This window comes from Dendrobates tinctorius, unplaced genomic scaffold, assembly GCF_039654945.1.
Source record: "Dendrobates tinctorius isolate UK_male_01 unplaced genomic scaffold, ASM3965494v1 ptg000230l, whole genome shotgun sequence".
In the NCBI taxonomy this organism is placed as follows: domain Eukaryota; kingdom Metazoa; phylum Chordata; class Amphibia; order Anura; family Dendrobatidae; genus Dendrobates; species Dendrobates tinctorius.
The window spans coordinates 13,349,456-13,367,392 of NW_027361897.1; the positions used below are offsets into that span (position 1 = coordinate 13,349,456).

Below are 17,937 nucleotides of genomic sequence, written 5' to 3' on the forward strand. Positions count from 1 at the left end.
AGTGAGCTAATGAGGATCACAGTATTAATGGACACAGATTGAGACTACTCATGTTGAGGCATGAGAGCAGAGAAAATTTACCCAAGTCACTGAAAATTTTACATGTGAATTGAAAACTTTGGAAATTAATCATCAGCTCAGGAGAAAAAAGAATTAGATTTATCTGATAAAATATATTAGAAAGTTTCTAATTTTCATATGAACTACTTATGGGGGAAGAAAAAAAAGCATTACAACGATGGTTATTCTTTAACTAGCTGGAGGCCCGATGCTATCGCATCAGGAGGGCAGTAATGTCACGATGGGGGCAGGCTTTGCAGCATTGAGAATCTCTCCCCCCATGTGCTCACCCACCTATTCACTCTCTCTTTCCCCATGTGCTGACTTCTCCCATCTGCACTTCAAGAGTCTCATTTGCCCGTTGTTGTCTTTGACGTTGTGCCTTTGCTGCTTTCCTTTCATTGGCGTACTTTTTAGGAGGAGCCTTATTGGCGTTAATATTTGCTTTTTAAATGTGTTTTCCCACGAACGAAAGTTCATTTTATAAATTGTCTGTGTCTGACCGTGTACAGAACATACCACATCTCCTGGGTAGGGGAGGAAGGAAAAGACAATACTGACTTTATGGAGCTTTTTTTAGATTTTTCGTTGTTCGCTCCCCTTCTTTCCAGAGCCATAACTTTTTTAATTTTCCGTCAATATGGCTATGTGAGGGCTTATTTTTTGCGGGACGAGTTGTACTTTTGAACGACATCATTGGTTTTAGCATGACTTGTACTCGAAAACGGGAAAAATATTCCAAGTGCGGTGAAATTGCAAAAAAATTGCAATCCCACACTTGCTTTTTGATACGTTCACTAACTGCTAAAACTGACCTGCCATTATGATTCTCCAGGTCATTACAAGTTCATAGACACCAAATATGTCTAGGTTCTCTTTTATCCAAGTGGTGAAAAAAAATTCCAAAATTTGCTAAAAAAAAAAAAAAGAAGCCCCATTTTCCGATACCCGTAGCGTCTCTATTTTTCAGTATCTCGAGTTGGGAGAGGGCTTATTTTTTGCGTGCTGGTCTGACATTTTAAAAGTACCACTTTTGTGCAAATACGTTCTTTTGATCGCCCGTTATTGCATTTTAATGCAATGTCGCGGTGACCAAAAAAACGTAATTCTGAAGTCTTGAATTTTTTTCTTGCTACGCCATTTAGCGATCAGGTTAATCCTTTTTTTATTGATAGATCGGGCGATTCTGAACGCGGTGATACCAAATATGTTCATGTGTGATTTTTTTTTTTAATTGTTCTATTTTGATTGGGGCGAAAGGGGGGTGATTTGAACTTTAGGGTTTTTTTTTTTTTTTATCTTTTTTTAATATTTAAACACTTTTCTTTTTACTTTTGGCATGCTTCAATAGCCTCCATGGGAGGCTAGAAGCATGCCATACTTGATCGGCTCTGCTACATATGGGCGATGAGCAGATTGCCCATATGTAGCAGATTTACTGAATTGCTATGAGCGCCGACCACCGGGTGGCGCTCATAGCAATGTGCCTGCAACAACCATAGAGGTCTCTATGAAACCTCTAGTTGTCAAGGCAACGCGTCGCCGACCCCCGATCACGTGATGGGGGTCGGCGATGCACTCACTTCCGGCCTGGCGGCCGGAAGCGGTAGTTTAATGCCCGCCGTCAGCTGGATTTAACTAGTTAATAGGCACGGGCGGATCATGATTCCGCTCGTGTCTATTGCGGGCACATGTCACCGACAGAGCCCACCTCAAAGCAGGGGAATCCGACCGCTGATGGGATAGTACGTCAGCGGTCGGAGTCCCCTGCTTTTGGTATGCTCCGTACACTTTCGTTCAAGAGAAAACCCCTTTAATGTGACCGGCTTCCTCTGACTGTAGACACATAGCGCATCTGCCACTGGGATCAGCCGAATGATTCACTGCGTGTTCGCAACAGTGTTCTGCTGGTGATACCGCGCAAGAGGCTGTGTTCGGTGTATACAGCATGTGTGTGTGTGGTGCATACGGCATATACAGTGTGTGTGGGGGGCGGACGGCGTATACAGTGTGTGCGTGTGGTGCGACAGTGTTCCGCTGGGTGTCCCAATATGGCGGTCGGTGAACTTCCACCGCTTTGAATTATGGGATCTGGACACATCTTGATGGAATAGGATGTGAAGACATTATGAAGTAAGTATATATTAGATTTGCGATTATCATGAATGAGCGTTCCTAGGATTGGTCACCTTCTGATAATCAACCAATGTAAACAGGCTGCCTCATACAACACACTCATTCATCGGGTGATGTGGTTTTAAGCTAGCTTAAAAATCATTGTTCTTGGCAGCGCACTGCCCTGGGTAAACAGGACCTGTGCTGCCGAGGAAAACAGTGAAACTTTATGTGCACAGTACTATTACTGATCACTATGTGCACATTGTAAAAGTGGCTGGCTTGTCTAAACAGGCTATTAAAAGACAGCTGAAAGGTAAATAAACCGATCAGCGGTCTTTTCAGTCGCAGATCGTGCAGTGTAAACCCAGGGTTAAAGGGAACCGGTCATAAGGATTTTACACTTAAAACTAATGGTATGTACAGTATATACAGGGGATTTCATCCCAATTAAATCCATGCCTAGATTGTCAAATTCGGTTTTGCCGTTTTGGAGAAATACAATATTGATATTGTAAGCAAATGAGCTGCAAGTGCTTCGGGGTGGGAGACTGCACTTGCAGCTCTCATGTCCTTCCTCCCTAATCCACGCCTGTTGCCTGCCTCCTTGGTCCGACTGACAGGTCACATCCATTTCTGTGACATGATTTCCTTGACTGAGATCTCACAGAAAAAAAACTACATTTCAGCATTAGTTTTAGCACATGACTACTCAAAGTGACTATTCCGCTGCATTCAATCATAGGCTGCAAGTTGTTGAACGCTGACATCACCGCTTCCAGTCTCTGATCAAACCATGGAGTGGCCTTAGTTGGAGCCAGGTGGGCAATGGTAGGCAGGCTTGGACTGGCCCACAGCAGGACAGGAGAATCCTCCGGTGGGCCACCACCCTCTTATATGAGCAGTACTTGTCACAATACACTTGATTCCTCATATTCAGCATCTTATTAATCTATCAATCAATCCAATTTATTGCTATTAATTTTATGAATGAGGATAAAGTCATATTTGCATGTAGCTTAAAAGTGGGGCCCCTGGAGTTGATGTTACTGGTGGGCCCTTTCCATCCCAGTCCGACACTGCAGGTAGGTGAGTAAGGCTGAGTTTGCTATTTTTCCAAACCAAGTCCCCTGGGAAAACGTTTATTTTTTTGTTTACACATGGATATTTCCTTCCGGCCTAATAATATTTCTTACAATTCATTCAGACTGCATTTGTCCATAAACAGTGCATAACCTATACCAGAGATTTGCTTGGAGCCGCTTACACTAAGTCCTGCAGGATTTGCTGCCAATAAACTGACACGCAAATGTTCGCTGTTTAATTAGTGCGATTCTTAGCCAAATATCCAGGAATATTAAATGCAGGATCCCCAATGTAACACTTGTATGTTTCGGCTTTCCAGTCTGAGACGGAAGCTGCCACTAGATATCTTCTTGTAGGCTAGACCAGTCTTCCTCACCTCTGCCCCTGAAATGCCTTCACCAGATCCATGATTGAGGATTTCACCAAATGTACCAGTCATATCCAGTGTATCTCTAATTTCCACTTCTTTTCTACCTAGTAAGAAGAGACTAGCAGCTGTGATGTCTGCCATACACAATTCAGAGGGTCTCCGGCTCTCCTCTCGCTGTGTTGTACATGCTCAGAAGCATGGAGGACATCATATAGCACTTCTAAGAAATGTAGCCGTGAATCCAGCCCTGAAGTGAGATACCGTGCCTTGCGACAGTATTCGGCCCCCTGAACTTTTCAACCTTTTCCCACATATCATGCTTCAAACATAAAGATACCAAATGTACATTTTTGGTAAAGAATCAACAACAAGTGGAACACAATTGTGAAGTTGAACAAAATTTATTTGTTATTTTAAAAGTGGGGCATGCAATATTACTCGGCCCCTTTAACTTAATACTTTGTTGCGATTACAGCTGCAAGTCGCTTGGGGTAAGTCTCTATCAGTTTTGTACATCGAGACACTGAAATTCATGCCCATGCTTCCTTCGCAAACAGCTCGAGCTCAGTGAGGTTTGATGGAGATCGTTTGTGAACAGCAGTTTTCAGCTCTTTCCACAGATTCTCGATTGGATTCCAGTCTGGACTTTGACTTGGCCATTCTAACACCTGGATATGTTTATTTGTGAACCATTCCATTGTAGATTTTGTTTCATGTTTGGGATCATTGTCTTGTTGGAAGACAAATCTCCGTCCCAGTCTCAGGTCTTTTGCAGAGTCCAATGGGTTTTCTTCAAGAATGGTCCTGTATTTGGCTCCATCCATCTTCCCATCAATTTTAACCATCTTCTCTGTCCCTGCTGAAGAAAAGCAAGGCCCAAACTATGATGCTGCCACCACCATGTTTGACAGTGGGGATGGTGTGTTCAGGGTGATGAGCTGTGTTGCCTTTACGCCAAACATATCATTTGGCACTGTTGCCAAAAAGTTCGATTTTGGTTTCATCTGACCAGAGCACCTTCTTCCACGTGTTAGGTGTGTCTCCCAGGTGGCTTGTTGCAAACTTTAAACAACACTTTTTATGGATATCTTTGAGAGATGGCTTTCTTCTTGCCACTCTTCCATAAAGGCCAGATTTGTGCAGTGTATGACTGATTGTTGTCCTATGGACAGACTGTCCCACCTCAGCTGTAGATCTCTGCAGTTCATCCAGAGTGATCATGGGCCTCTTGGCTGCATCTCTGATCAGTCTTCTCCTTGTTTGAGATGAAAGTTTAGAGGGACGGCCGGGTCTTGGTAGATTTGCAGTGGTATGATACTCCTCCCATTTCAATATGATCGCTTGCACAGTGCTCCTTGGGATGTTTAAAGTTTTGGAAATCATTTTGTATCCAAATCCGGCTTTAAACTTCTCCACAACAGTATCACGGACCTGCCTGTTGTGTTCCTTGGTCTTCATGATGCTCTCTGTGCTTCAAACAGAACCCTGAGACTATCACAGAGCAGGTGCATTTATACGGAGACTTGATTATACACAGGTGGATTATATTTATCGTCATTTAGGACAACAGTGGATCATTCAGAGATCCACAATGAACTTCTGGATTGAGTTTGCTGCATTGAAAATAAAGGGGCCGAATAATATTGCATGCCCACCTTTTCAGTTTTGGAATTTCCACAAAAATTTAAAATAACCAATACATTTTGTTCAACTTCAAAATTGTGTCCCACTTGTTGTTGATTCTTCACCAAAAATTTACATTTGGTATCTTTATGTTTGAAGCATGATATGTGGGAAAAGGTTGAAAAGTTCCAGGGGGCCAAATACTTTCGCAAGGCACTGTAAATCTCTTGCTATAATCTATTGCACGATCTGGCTGTCTTTAACTGTGCCGAATGATGTGTCTGGCGCGTTTTCCCATACGGCCAATAACTACTAGTTTTTTTCTGTCCCAGGAAAAGGTGACACCCAAACTGGCCATCAATACAGCTCTCATGTGAGTTGAGAACTTCAAATCTGACTTGTCGAGGACAATTGAAAAACAGAAGTATTAAATAAGGTGTGATCCAGCTTTTATCAGACCTTCATGTCCATGTGATAATCATGTCCAATGCACATACACCTCGTCGCATGGGCTGAGCGATAAGAACTGCCATGGTGCAATAATGCTACGGCTGCATGTGTATATCACTTGTCACAGGTGAAATCAGCCGATACTGCCTTTAGGGGTTAAACTTGAAGGTAAGACCATAAGCTAAACCAAAAAAACAAGCCTTGAGGGCAGTGGAGAGGACTCCTTACCTTCAGCTTTCCAGCATCAGCCCTAACTTTTAAGAGCTCATTTATGGCATCTACAAAGCCTTGATGGTGGAAATTGCACATCTTTTCGATTTCCCGGTCATGGTTTCGAATCCGGGTGTCGAGCTTTTCCATGAACCTTTGGTGAGCGTTTGGTTGGTCATCGTACACAGAGCTGTGGAGACACAAGATGTACAAGGTTGTCATTACTTAGTTGCAGTTAAAGATGCTGCAAAAGTAACTTCCAAGTAGAATGCCCTCCGTGGTAAATGATTGGAATGTGAGGAGATCTGTGGCCATACAGAAGCACGAGGCTGCACATCTCTAATAGTCACTGACCTCTGGGATGACAACTAATATTCCTAAAGAGTAACTAAACTTTTTTTTATAAGGCACTGCAAACGTATGAATTTTGGTAAAATACTTCATTACTTTATTTTGCCTCCTTCTCCCGGAATCACGATGCTGCAGTGTCGTTTCAATGCCCAGTTTGTGCTCCTTTAAAAGCTGCTTTCAGTTGCTGCTCAGCAAAGATCCATGTTCTCTTACCAAACAGGGTACAAGACTTTCCCTGTCTGAGCTTTTCTGATCTCCAGTCTCACAATCAGACAGGGGGGGAAATTCCTGTACTCTGAATGTAACCAGAGTAGGTCTTAGCGGAAAGCAGCTTCTGAACAAGCAATGAACAGGCCGTGTAAAACAGCACTGCGGCATAGTGTTTGGGAGAGAAGGAACCATAATAAGGTAATGAAGCGTATGCTAAAAATTCATAACTTTGCAGAGCCATTAGCTACTGTACTTTTTAATAATTTATAGCTCCCTCCATCCCCTGACGATCAGATGGGCCAATTTTGGGTAGTGGCAGTACTTGTTATGGCTTCTCGGAGAGGCTCCTTCCCATTTAAGTGACATTTAATACTACCCTCATTTGTTACGATTAGTTGTCCCTTAAAAAATGTGGGTGCAAAATATTGCATGATGCTTTCACAGATCCCTGATATTGTAGAGTTACCAGACATAAAACAACATTTACGGGCACCGATCGTTAAATAGAAAACTACACAAGAAAATCATTATCTGCACAAATATGAGAAATCCACCGTGCGCAAGAAATGGATCAACAGGACTGCAGATGAGGAGTTACTCGCAGCTTATAGCATATGCATGGTGCGCCACCTGGTGGACAATCTGTGAATTTCAAGATGACGATTGACTTATTTACAAATCGAAGGCTTTTCACTTTGCCGCGTTCATTGTGCAGGATTTTTCCACCTATAGATTTAATAGTTATCTCTGTATTGCCCTATGGTGGCATCAGTTCCCCACAATGCAATATGCAATTTTTTTTCTGTATGCCTCTGTATCACAGTCTGCAGAGAACTTTTCAACCCCTGCAAAAAGACACCGGACAAAAAGACCCTCTTTTGGACTTTCTCAAAGTAAAAGAGGGCCTATGGATATGTTAGAAGCTAAGGACTTTTGACCAATCAGATTCAGCAGAGCATATCAGGTGACAAGGCTGACCAATCAGTTGCTAAGTTCTTAATTCAAAGAGCGCAGAACACAGAATAAAATATCCATCTGCGATACATTGCATTTTCTTTGGTGTTTTCCCACTTTCCAGCTCTCTTAAGGGCCTGTCACACTAAGGCTACTTTCACACATCAGTTTTTTGCCGTCAGGCATGATCCGGCTTTTTTTAGAAAAAACGGATCCGGCATAAATTTTGGCGAACTGTAGAAACGGATCCGTTTTTTTGCTGGATCCATCTCTGTTCCTGGAGGCTGGCCAATTGGATCTGAGCATGCGCAGACTTAAAAAAACCGGATCCGGTGGCTGGATCCATCTTTTTCTGGATCCGGCGCATTCCGGCGCCCATAGACTTTCATTGTAGCAAAAAGCTGGAAGCGCCGGATCCGGCGCTTCCAGCTTTTTCGCCGGAGACAAAAAACGTTACAGTAGACGTTTTTTCAAGACGCCGGAATGAGACAAGTTGCCGGATCCGGCAAAAAACGGATGAAACGCAATGCCATCCGGCATGATCCGGCGCTAATGCAAGTCAATGGGGAAAAACCGGATCCGGCATTGCATTTTGCCGGATCCGTTTTTTCCAAAAAAAGCCGGATCGCGCCTGAAGGCAAAAAACTGATGTGTGAAAGAGGCCTAAGCGATATCGCTAGCAATATCGCTATAACTTGTGACGTTATAGCGATATTGCTAGCGATATCGCTGTGTGTGATACTTACCTACAACCCGCTCCCCGCTGGTTATCGCTGATCGCGCGAGAACAGGCTGGACTGTTTCTCGTCGTCTGCTTCCTGCGGCGCTTCCTGCTGTGACGACGAGCGTGGAGCCGGGCGGGAGGACGCAGGATCGCCTGGTGTGACAGGTAAGTAGCGACCCCCGTCCCCAGCGATGTCGCTGGTGAGATCTGCCTGTGTGGCAGCTCACTAGCGACCACTTAGCGATGCACCAGCGATCCTGACCGCGTCATATCGCTGGTCGGGATCGCTGGTACATTGCTAAGTGTGACAGTACCTTTAGAATTAAGAACTTAACAACTGATTGGTTATACCTACAAGAAAGAAAGTCCAAAAGGAAGTGTGAAAGTATTAAAATTGTATTAATTTACTTAAACAAGTACAATAACTTGCACAACGAAAATATGCAGAGAGAACAGAGTCTTTTCAAGTTGACAGGTTCCATTTAACCTTCCCGACATCCGTCGTACATGTATAGCGCAAGACGGGAGTGGGATCACAGGCTGAGCCCGCCCCATACCCGCAGATAACAGCTGTGACACACAGCCAAGATCTGCCGCTAACAGTCGCGGGTGCATAAGGGAACTAATAAATACAATTAAAAAAAAAATTAAAAAAGTTTTTTTTTTTAAAAATGTTCATATTAAAAAACATAAAAATGCAAAAACTTTTTCCCCAAATTTCACACGTGGTATTGCCATGTCCATAAAAATCCAATCAAGATATAAGACTAATTAACCCGATCAGTAAATACTGTAAACAAAAAAAAAATTTTGATAATTCTGATTCTGCAAAAATTGCAGTAAGAAGCGATCAAAAGGTTATATCTATCCCAAAATGGTATCTGTAACAACAATGGCTTTCCCCGCAAAAAATAAGCCCTCACATCGCTCCTTTGGCAGAAGAATTTAAATATTAGGAATCTCCGAAAATGGTGACCCAATACAACTTTTTTTCTTTTAAACACATTTTCAATTTTTTCCACTACTAAAGTACAGTAATAAAAACAAAACTGGTCAAGTTTGGTATACTCACTTGGACAATCATGATGACCCATAATCATACTGACCTGGACAATCATGATGACCTCTAGATACTAAAAAAAAAAAAATCAGCCACAAGTGAAAACATATAACAATTGTTAGATGGGTTATCCATCTTTGGGGAGAATTGTTTTTATTACTTTAAGGCTTCTTTTACACTTGCCATGTTTTTGCAGCCCCAATAGATTTACGTATTTACGGCCACGAAAAATATCGAGCCTGCTCGATATTTTTCACGGCTTACGGACACGGCCCCCATTGAAAATCAGTGGGGTCACAAAAACAACGGAAGCTTGCCCAGTGTGTTGATTTTGCGGTACACCGTGAAGACCATTATTTGCGGACGCCGTATTTTTACTAGGACACTCCCATGTACTTCCTGTTTATCACTGTGAAGTTTATCACTCCATGCCTGCAGAGAGACAAGATGGACCTGGAGAGAATAATCGTTCTCGTTCAGGTATGTAGCGGTGCTGAAAAGACCCCCCCTCCCCTCCGCTCCAGGTTATTATGGGGAACCGTGGGTGAAGAGGCCTCCCGGTAATGTTGTTATTTGCTGTGATGGGGGCCATACAGAGATGGGAGGGGGTGTTATAAGACAGAAAAATAGGGGTGGCAGAGAGTGCAAAAGAGGGTTGGCAGAGTGCAAAAGAGGGGTGGTAAAGAGTGCAAAAGAGGGGTGGCAGAGTGCAAAAGAGGGGTGACAGAGTGCAAAACAGGAGTGGCAGAGTGTAAAATAGGAGTGGCAGAGAGTGTAAAAGAGGGGTGGCAAAGAGTGCAAAAGAGGGGTGGCATAGAGTGCAAAAGAGGGGTGACAGGGTGCAAAACAGGAGTGGCAGAGTGTAAAATAGGAGTGGCAGAGTGTAAAATAGGAGTGGCAGAGAGTGTAAAAGAGGGGTGGCAAAGAGTGCAAAAGAGGGGTGGCATAGAGTGCAAAAGACGGGTGACAGAGTGCAAAAGAGGGGTGACAGAGGGTGCAAAACAGGAGTGGCAGAGTGTAAAATAGGAGTGGCAGAGAGTGTAAAAGAGAGTTGACACAGGGTACAAAATAGGGGTGGCAGAGAGTGCAAAAGAGGGGTGGCGTAGTAGTCATTTTATTTCAGTGCTGTTTGCTTTTCAAAAATATGCTATTGCTGATCTCCCCCCTTTTTTGCTTCAGGATCATCCCTGCATTTGGGAATCCAGGAGTGAGAGCTATCACAGATATGAAAGAGCGGGCCTGGGAGAATGTGGCCCAATCCCTCATCCCAAACCGCTGGCAGCGTGCAGATTTTAAGGAACAAGAATTGATATGTAAGTACTCAGCACATGACAAGATATACTTTGTGGGAAATTGAGTTATGTTTTTTCTTCCACTACAGTGAAATCCATTAAGACCAAGTGGGGATCTGCAAGGGACCAATTGAAATGTGAAATAAAGGCTAAAGCCAAGAGAGAGAGAGATCTGGAGAGACTGGTGGAAAAGAAAAGAAGCCATACAGATTCACCAAACAGCTTCAATTTCTGCTTCCTGTCCTTGGCATGTGCGAGTAAGTATACATACATATACTGTATTTTCCAGGGTATAAGACGACCTTTTAACCCCTGAAAATCTTCTTATAAGTCGGGGGTCGTCTTATATGCCGGGTGTCGTCTTATGCGCCAATCTGCATATATTGGGGGAGTGGTCCCGATGACCAAGGGAGGGGGCGTCTCACAGGGAAGATGTAACTGGAGTAATAATAATAATAATAATAAATTTTATTTCTGTAGCGCCGACATATTCTGCAGCACTTTACATTTCAGAGGGGATTTGTACAGACAATAGACATTACAGCATAACAATAATCACATAGGTCATAACAGATACCAAGAGGAATGAGGGCCCTGCTCGCAAGCTTACAATCTATGAGGAAAGGTAGACACGAAAGGTGGGTGGTAACAGTTGCCCTGATTGTATGGACCAGCCATAATGTTAAGTGTGTAACAGTACAGACACAGAGGGCTAATGGATGCATAAAGCATGTGGGAACATGATGCAGGGAATTTGGTTATGGTAAAACTTTTGGCTGTGCCACACAGGGATAGATTAGGTTAATGTGTTGAGGCGATAGGCCAGTCTGAATAAATGCGTTTTCAGGGCACGCTTAAAATTGTGGGGATTGAGGACTAATCGTATTGACCTGGGAAGTGCATTCCAAAGAATTGGCGCAGCACGTGTAAAGTCTTGGAGACGGGAGTGGGAGGTTCTGATTATTGAGGATGCTAACCTCAGGTCATCAGCAGAATGGAGGGCGCGGGTAGAGTGGTATACTGAAACAAGGGAGGAGATGTAGGGTGGTGCAGAGCCATGGAGGGCTTTGTGGGTGAGGGTAATAAGTTTATACTGATTTCTGGAGTGGAAGGGTAGCCAGTGTAATAACTGGCACAAGGTAGAGGCATCGGTGTAACGATTGGTGAGGAATATGATCCTGGCTGCAGCATTCAAGATAGATTGGAGAGGGGAGAGTTTGGTAAGAGGGAGACCGATTAGAAGAGAGCTACAATAGTCGAGACGAGAATGAATAAGAGAAACAGTAAGAGTTTTTGCAGAATCAAAAGTAAGAAAAGGTCGAATTCTAGAAATGTTTTTGAGGTGCAGATGACAAGAGCGAGCCAGTGATCGAATGTTGGGGGCAAAGGAAAGCTCGGAGTCAAGTATGACCCCAAGACAGTGGGCATGTTGCTGGGGAGTAATAGCGGAACCACACACAGAAATGGCAATGTCGGGTATAGGTACATTACTAGAAGGAGGAAACACAAGGAGTTCAGTCTTTGACAGGTTCAGTTTCAGATACAGTGAGGACATGATGTTAGACACAGCGTTTAGACAATCGCCGGTGTTTTCTAGAAAGGCTGGCGTGATGTCAGGAGAAGAAGCGTATAATTGGGTGTCATCAGCATAGAGATGGTACTGGAAACCAAATCTACTGATTGTTTGACCAACAGGGGCAGTGTACAAGGAGAAAAGGAGGGGGCCTAGAACCGATCCTTGAGGAACCCCAACAGTAAGGGGAAGGTGAGAGGAGGAGGAACCGGCAAAAGATACAGTAAAGGAGCGGTTAGAGAGATAGGAGGAGAACCAGGAGAGAACGGTGTCCTTGAGGCCAATGGAACGGAGCATAGTGAGGAGGAGCTGATGATCCACAGTGTCGAATGCTGCAGAGAGATCCAAGAGAATTAGCATGGAGTAATGACCATTTGATTTAGCTGTTAGTAGATCATTAAAGACTTTAGTGAGGGCAGTTTCAGTAGAGTGTAAAGAGCGGAAACCGGATTGGAGAGGGTCGAGAAGAGAGTTATCAAGGAGATAGCGGATAAGACGGGAGTGGACCAGGCGTTCCAGGAGTTTAGAGATGAAGGGAAGATTAGAGACAGGTCTATAGTTAGCGGCACAGTTTTGGTCGAGGGATGGTTTTTTAAGTAGTGGATGTATGATGGCATGCTTAAATGAGGAGGGAAAGATACCAGAAGAGAGAGGTTAAATATTTTAGTTAGGTGAGCGGTGACAGCAGGGGAAAGGGACTGGAGATGTGACGGAAATGGGTCACTGGTGCAAGTGGTTGGGCGAGAAGATGCAAGGAGCCTGCTTACTTCTTCTTCTGTGACTGGTTCAAATTTAGAGAGTGAGCTAGATGCAGTGGGGGAGGAAGGACAGTGCATGGTATGAGGTGATTGGGAGATAATTTCTTGTCGAATCTGGTCAATTTTTTCTTTGAAGTAATTGGCCAGATCGTCAGCTCGGAGCTCCGTTGTTGGGGCCTGTACTCTTGGGTTGAGTAGAGAATGAATAGTGTCAAAGAGACGTTTAGGGTTATTGGACAGTGAGGTGATGAGGGTGTTGAAATAGGTTTGTTTGGAGAGGTGAAGGGCAGTGTTGTATGTTCTAAGCATAAACTTATAATGGATTAAATCTTCGTGTAGATTGGATTTTCTCCACAGACGTTCGGCGCACCTGGAGCACCGCTGCAGGAAACGTGTTTGCAGGGTGTTCCAGGGTTGTCGCCGTCTGTGTTGTGGTGTTCTATTTATAGGGGGTGCAAATTCATCCAGGGCCCTTTGAAGTGTTTCATTGTAATGCTTCAATGCAGAATCAGGACATGAGATGGAGGAGATAGGGGCCAATGAAGACTGCAAGTTCTTCATAAGTTTCTGGGTGTTAATGGCCTGTATGTTTATCTAAGTATGGACAGCGGGGGTGACCTGAGCAGCCTGGCAGTTCTTGATAGAGAATGAAAGAAGATTGTGGTCAGAGACTGGGAGAGGGGAGTTTGCAAAATCATCCACTGCACAAAGCCGAGAGAAGACCAAGTCGAGGGAGTTTCCGTCTTCATGCGTTGGAAAATTAGTAAACTGCGAAAGGCCAAACGAGGAGGTTAGAGTTAAAAGGTGAGTAGCAGATGGGGAGAGGGGAAGAGCAATGGGGATGTTGAAATCTCCCATGATGTGGGTAGGGATGTCACAAGAGAGAAAATGTGGAAGCCAAGTGGCAAAATGATCCAGGAACTGATGGGAGGGGCCGGGAGGACGATACACCACCGCCACTCGCATGGAGAAGGAGGTGTAGAGTCTGACGGCATGGATCTCAAAAGGGAAGACAAGTGAGGGTACTTGAGGGATAGCCTGAATGGTACATTTTGGTGATAGGAGCAGATCAATGCCTCAACCTGCTCTATTGTCTGATCTTGGGGTATGAGAGAAGTGTAGTCCCCCATATGAAAGAGCAGCAGCAGCGGTAGTGTCTGACTGCTGGATCCAGGTTTCAGTAAGAGCCAGGAGGTTAAGAGAATTAGAAAGGAAAAAGTCATGAGTGAAGGAGAGTTTGTTACACACTGTTATAATCCCCCTTTTACCTCATTGGTGGCAGCGGTGCTATCTGCGGCTCTGTGCTGGGGGTCGGCAGCGGCTCCTCTTATGTAGCATGGGGGCTCTGTGCTGGGAGTCGGCGGAGGCTCCTCTTTGTGCAGCTGGGGGGGCTGTGGCGGCTCTTTGTCCAGCATCGGGGCTCTGCTGGCATGTCCCCAAAGCCCGGCGGCCCCCGGAGGCTCCATTGCTGCGATGCGGTGGCCTACGGGAAAATGGCTGCTGGAGCCCGCGCCAGCTCAGATTCAGATCTCGTCTCCAGAGATCTCAGGACGAGATCTGAATCTGAGCATGCACCGCCTCCAGCGGCCATTTTCCCGGAGGCCACCGCAGAAAATGTTTTTGTTTTTTCTCCAAAAATTTTCTGTACAAGAATTTTTTTACAAAAAAACACCAGTTTGGTTAAATAAAATTTAACAAAGAAACTTTGTGAGAGTGTTTTTTTTGGGGATTGGTAAGTGCAGCCGTTAGTTCAGCTCTTGTGTGGCAGACAGAGACTAGATTAATATTAACTACTTAATAGAGAATGTGAATGCCGTAAACTAACTATTTTTCATTGTTTTTACACACTTTTGGTCCTAATAATCATTTGATGAAATGGCCGCCTGCTGCCAGGAGACGGATCCCTGGGAAAACACAAAATAATCTTCAAAAACATCTCGAATTGCAATTGCAGCAGGGCGTCCAAATTATCTTGCTGATCCGAGGTGTTGATAGTGTTGTCCAATGGAGTTTCCACAGAAAGCAAGTGATCTTGGTTAACTTCATGTTGCCGAACAAAAATTGTGTAACACCACACACACCTTTACAATATTTGTTGCACTCTCTGGTCCTATTTCCATGCAGCCCATGAGTACACGCCACGTTCCCGACAGGATCCCAAAGGCACACGCAACGTACCTTCGTACTCTAGTAAGTCTATAATTAAAGATCCTCATCTGGGGATCTAAAGATCATCGGGGAAAAGGCTGCATTACATTTGGTGATAGTCCAAAACCCTCATCAGCAACCAGGACATATGGAAATTGGTGGTTAGCGTAGTCCGGTAATGCAGCAGGTTTGGGGAAATATAATTGGTTGTTCTTCAAATGGTACTCAATTCGAGAGCTTCTCCAGATCCTTGCATCAGATGTGCTCCCATAAGCCCCAATGCTGACCATAACAAAATTGTAATTGCTGTCATCAATAGCCATTAGTACAATTGAAAAATAATGTTTATACCGTATATACACGTGTATAAGCCGAGATTTTCAGCCCATTTTTTGGGACTGAAAGTCCCCCTCTCGTTTTATACACGAGTCATATACCTGGGGTCGGCGGGGGAGGGGGAGCTGGGTTGTCAGAGATCATACTTACCCCCTCCTGGCGCAGTCTCTGCGGCCCCCTCGCTTCTTCCGGGCTCCCTTCCTTAATTCAGTGGTCACGTGGCACCGCTCATTAAACGCATGAATATGCGCATATTCATAAGTTTAATGAGCGGTACCACGTGACCACTGAAGGAAGGGAGACCGGGAGAATGGGCTGTAGAGACGGCGCAAGGAGGGGGTAAGTATATCCAATATTCACCTGTCCCCGGTCCATCGCTGATTGTTGCTGTCTGCTGCATCCTGTGTCAGTGATGTTTAGGCAGCAGAGGGCGCGGTGACGTGGTTAGTGCGTGCTGCACCCTCTGCTGGCTGAACAGTCACTGACATCGGATGTGGCAGACAGCAGCGATGGACCCGGAACAGGTGAATATCTCAGGTACCGAGTCCTGAGCTAGCGGTAACACCGGCACCTGTCCCCCATAACGCGCCGTGTCTCCGCCTGCTCAGGACCCGGCACCTGGCCCCCAGGGAGGAGAGGTGAGTATGTCATTTTTTTTTTGCAGCAGCAGCGGCGGCAGGCATATGGGGGCAGAATCTATGGAGCATGTTATGGGGGCTGCATATGGAGGCATATTCTATGGAGCATTTTATGGGGGCAGCATATGGAGGCATAATTTATGGGGGCTGCATATGGGGGGCATAATCTATGGAGCATCTTATGGGGGCATAATCTATGGAGCATCTTATAGGGGGCTGCATATGGGGGCATAATCTATGGGTGCTGCATATGGGGGCATAATCTAGGGAGCATCTTATGGGGGCTGCATATGGGGGCATAATCTATGAAGCATCTTATGGGGGGCTGCATATGAGGGCATAATCTATAGAGCATCTTATGGGGACCGCATATGGGGGCATAATCTATGGAGCATCTTATGGGGGCTGCATATCGGGGCATATTCTATGGAGCATCTTATGAGGGCTGCATATGGGGGTTGCATCTATGGAGCATCTTAGGGGGGCTGCATATGGGAGCATAATCTATTGAGCATCTTAGGGGGGCTGCATATGGGGGCATAATCTATGGAGCATCTTATGGGAGCTGCACATGGGGGCTGCATATGGGGACATACTCTATGGAGCATTTTATGGGGGCTGCATATGGGGGCATAATCTATGGAGCATCTTATGAGGGCATAATCTATGGAGCATCTTATGGGGGTATAGTCTATGGAGCATCTTATGGGGGCATAGTCTATGGAGCATCTTCTATGGAGCATCTTATGGGGGCATAATCTATGGAGCATCTTATGGGGGCATAATCTATGGAGCATCTTATGGGGGCATACTCTATGGAGCATCTTATGGGGCATAATCTATGGAGCATCTTATGGGGGCATAGTCTATGGAGCATCTTATGGGGGCGTAATCTATGGGGCATTTTATGGGGCATAATCTATAGAGCATCTTATGGGGGCTGCATATGGGGGCATATTCTATGGAACATCTTATGGGGGCAGCATATGGGGCATAATCTATGGAATATCTTATGGAGCCATAACCTTTATGGAGCAGCATATGGGGCATATTATTCTATGGCGTATCTTATGGGGCCATTATTAACATTTGTGCATCATTATATGGGGTGTATTTTGTATGGCACATCTTATGGGGCCATAACCTTTATGGAGCAGCATATGGGGTGTATTTTGCATGGAGCATTTTATGGGGCCATCATGAACTATATGGAGCATTATATGGGGCTCCTGATTCAATAAGGATATTCAAAAACATTTAACCTACTGATGTCTCAATTAATTTTTCTTTTATTGGTATCTATTTTTATTTTTGAAATTTACCAGTAGCTGCTGCATTTTCCACCCTAGGCTTATATACGAGTCAATAAGTTTTCCCAGTTTTTTGTGGGAAATTTAGGGGCGTCGGCTCATACACGGGTCGGCTTATACACGAGTATATACGGTAATTGAAAAATTTGGAGCCAGAGAAGGACAGTTTTTTGACCTGGATATGCTTCCCATCCAGTGCACCGATACAGTGTGGAAACCTTGTTTTTTTGGAAGTCCGCTGCTATAGCTAGCCAGTCTTCCTGCTTTGGTGGAGCTAAAACAATTTCCTTTAGGGTATGTGCACACGCTGCGGATTGGGGTGCGGACTTGGCGGCGCGGATTTTGTAAAATCTGCAGGTCAAAAGACCTGCGGTTTTGCCCTGCAGTTTTTCATCTCCACAATGACAAATTGTGGAGATGAAAAACCTCATAGGGGTTTGTTATAAGACACCAAATATAACAGAAACCACTGAAAATGTATTATTGAAACAAATAGACAAAGCAGCAAATCACAATGAGGTGATTATTATGGGGGACTTCAACTACCCCGACATAGACTGGGAAACTGAAACCTGCGTATCTCAGAAAGGAAACCAATTTCTGTCAGTAACCAAGGATAATTATCTGTCACAACTTGTGCAGGGCCCAACTAGAGGGACAGCCCTTCTG

The 17,937-nt window shown here is 44.6% G+C and overlaps 1 protein-coding gene across 5 annotated transcripts in view; it reads right to left on the reverse strand.

The window, feature by feature from the left end:
* Positions 1-17,937, reverse strand: part of EXOC6 (exocyst complex component 6) — a 319,253-nt gene that overhangs the window by 193,944 nt on the left and 107,372 nt on the right. For all 5 annotated transcript variants that reach the window (XM_073555856.1, XM_073555853.1, XM_073555852.1 and 2 more), the window contains exon 2: positions 5,933-6,104. In XM_073555856.1, the coding sequence (XP_073411957.1) occupies positions 5,933-6,104 (172 nt within the window). The remainder of the gene's footprint in view (positions 1-5,932; positions 6,105-17,937) is intronic.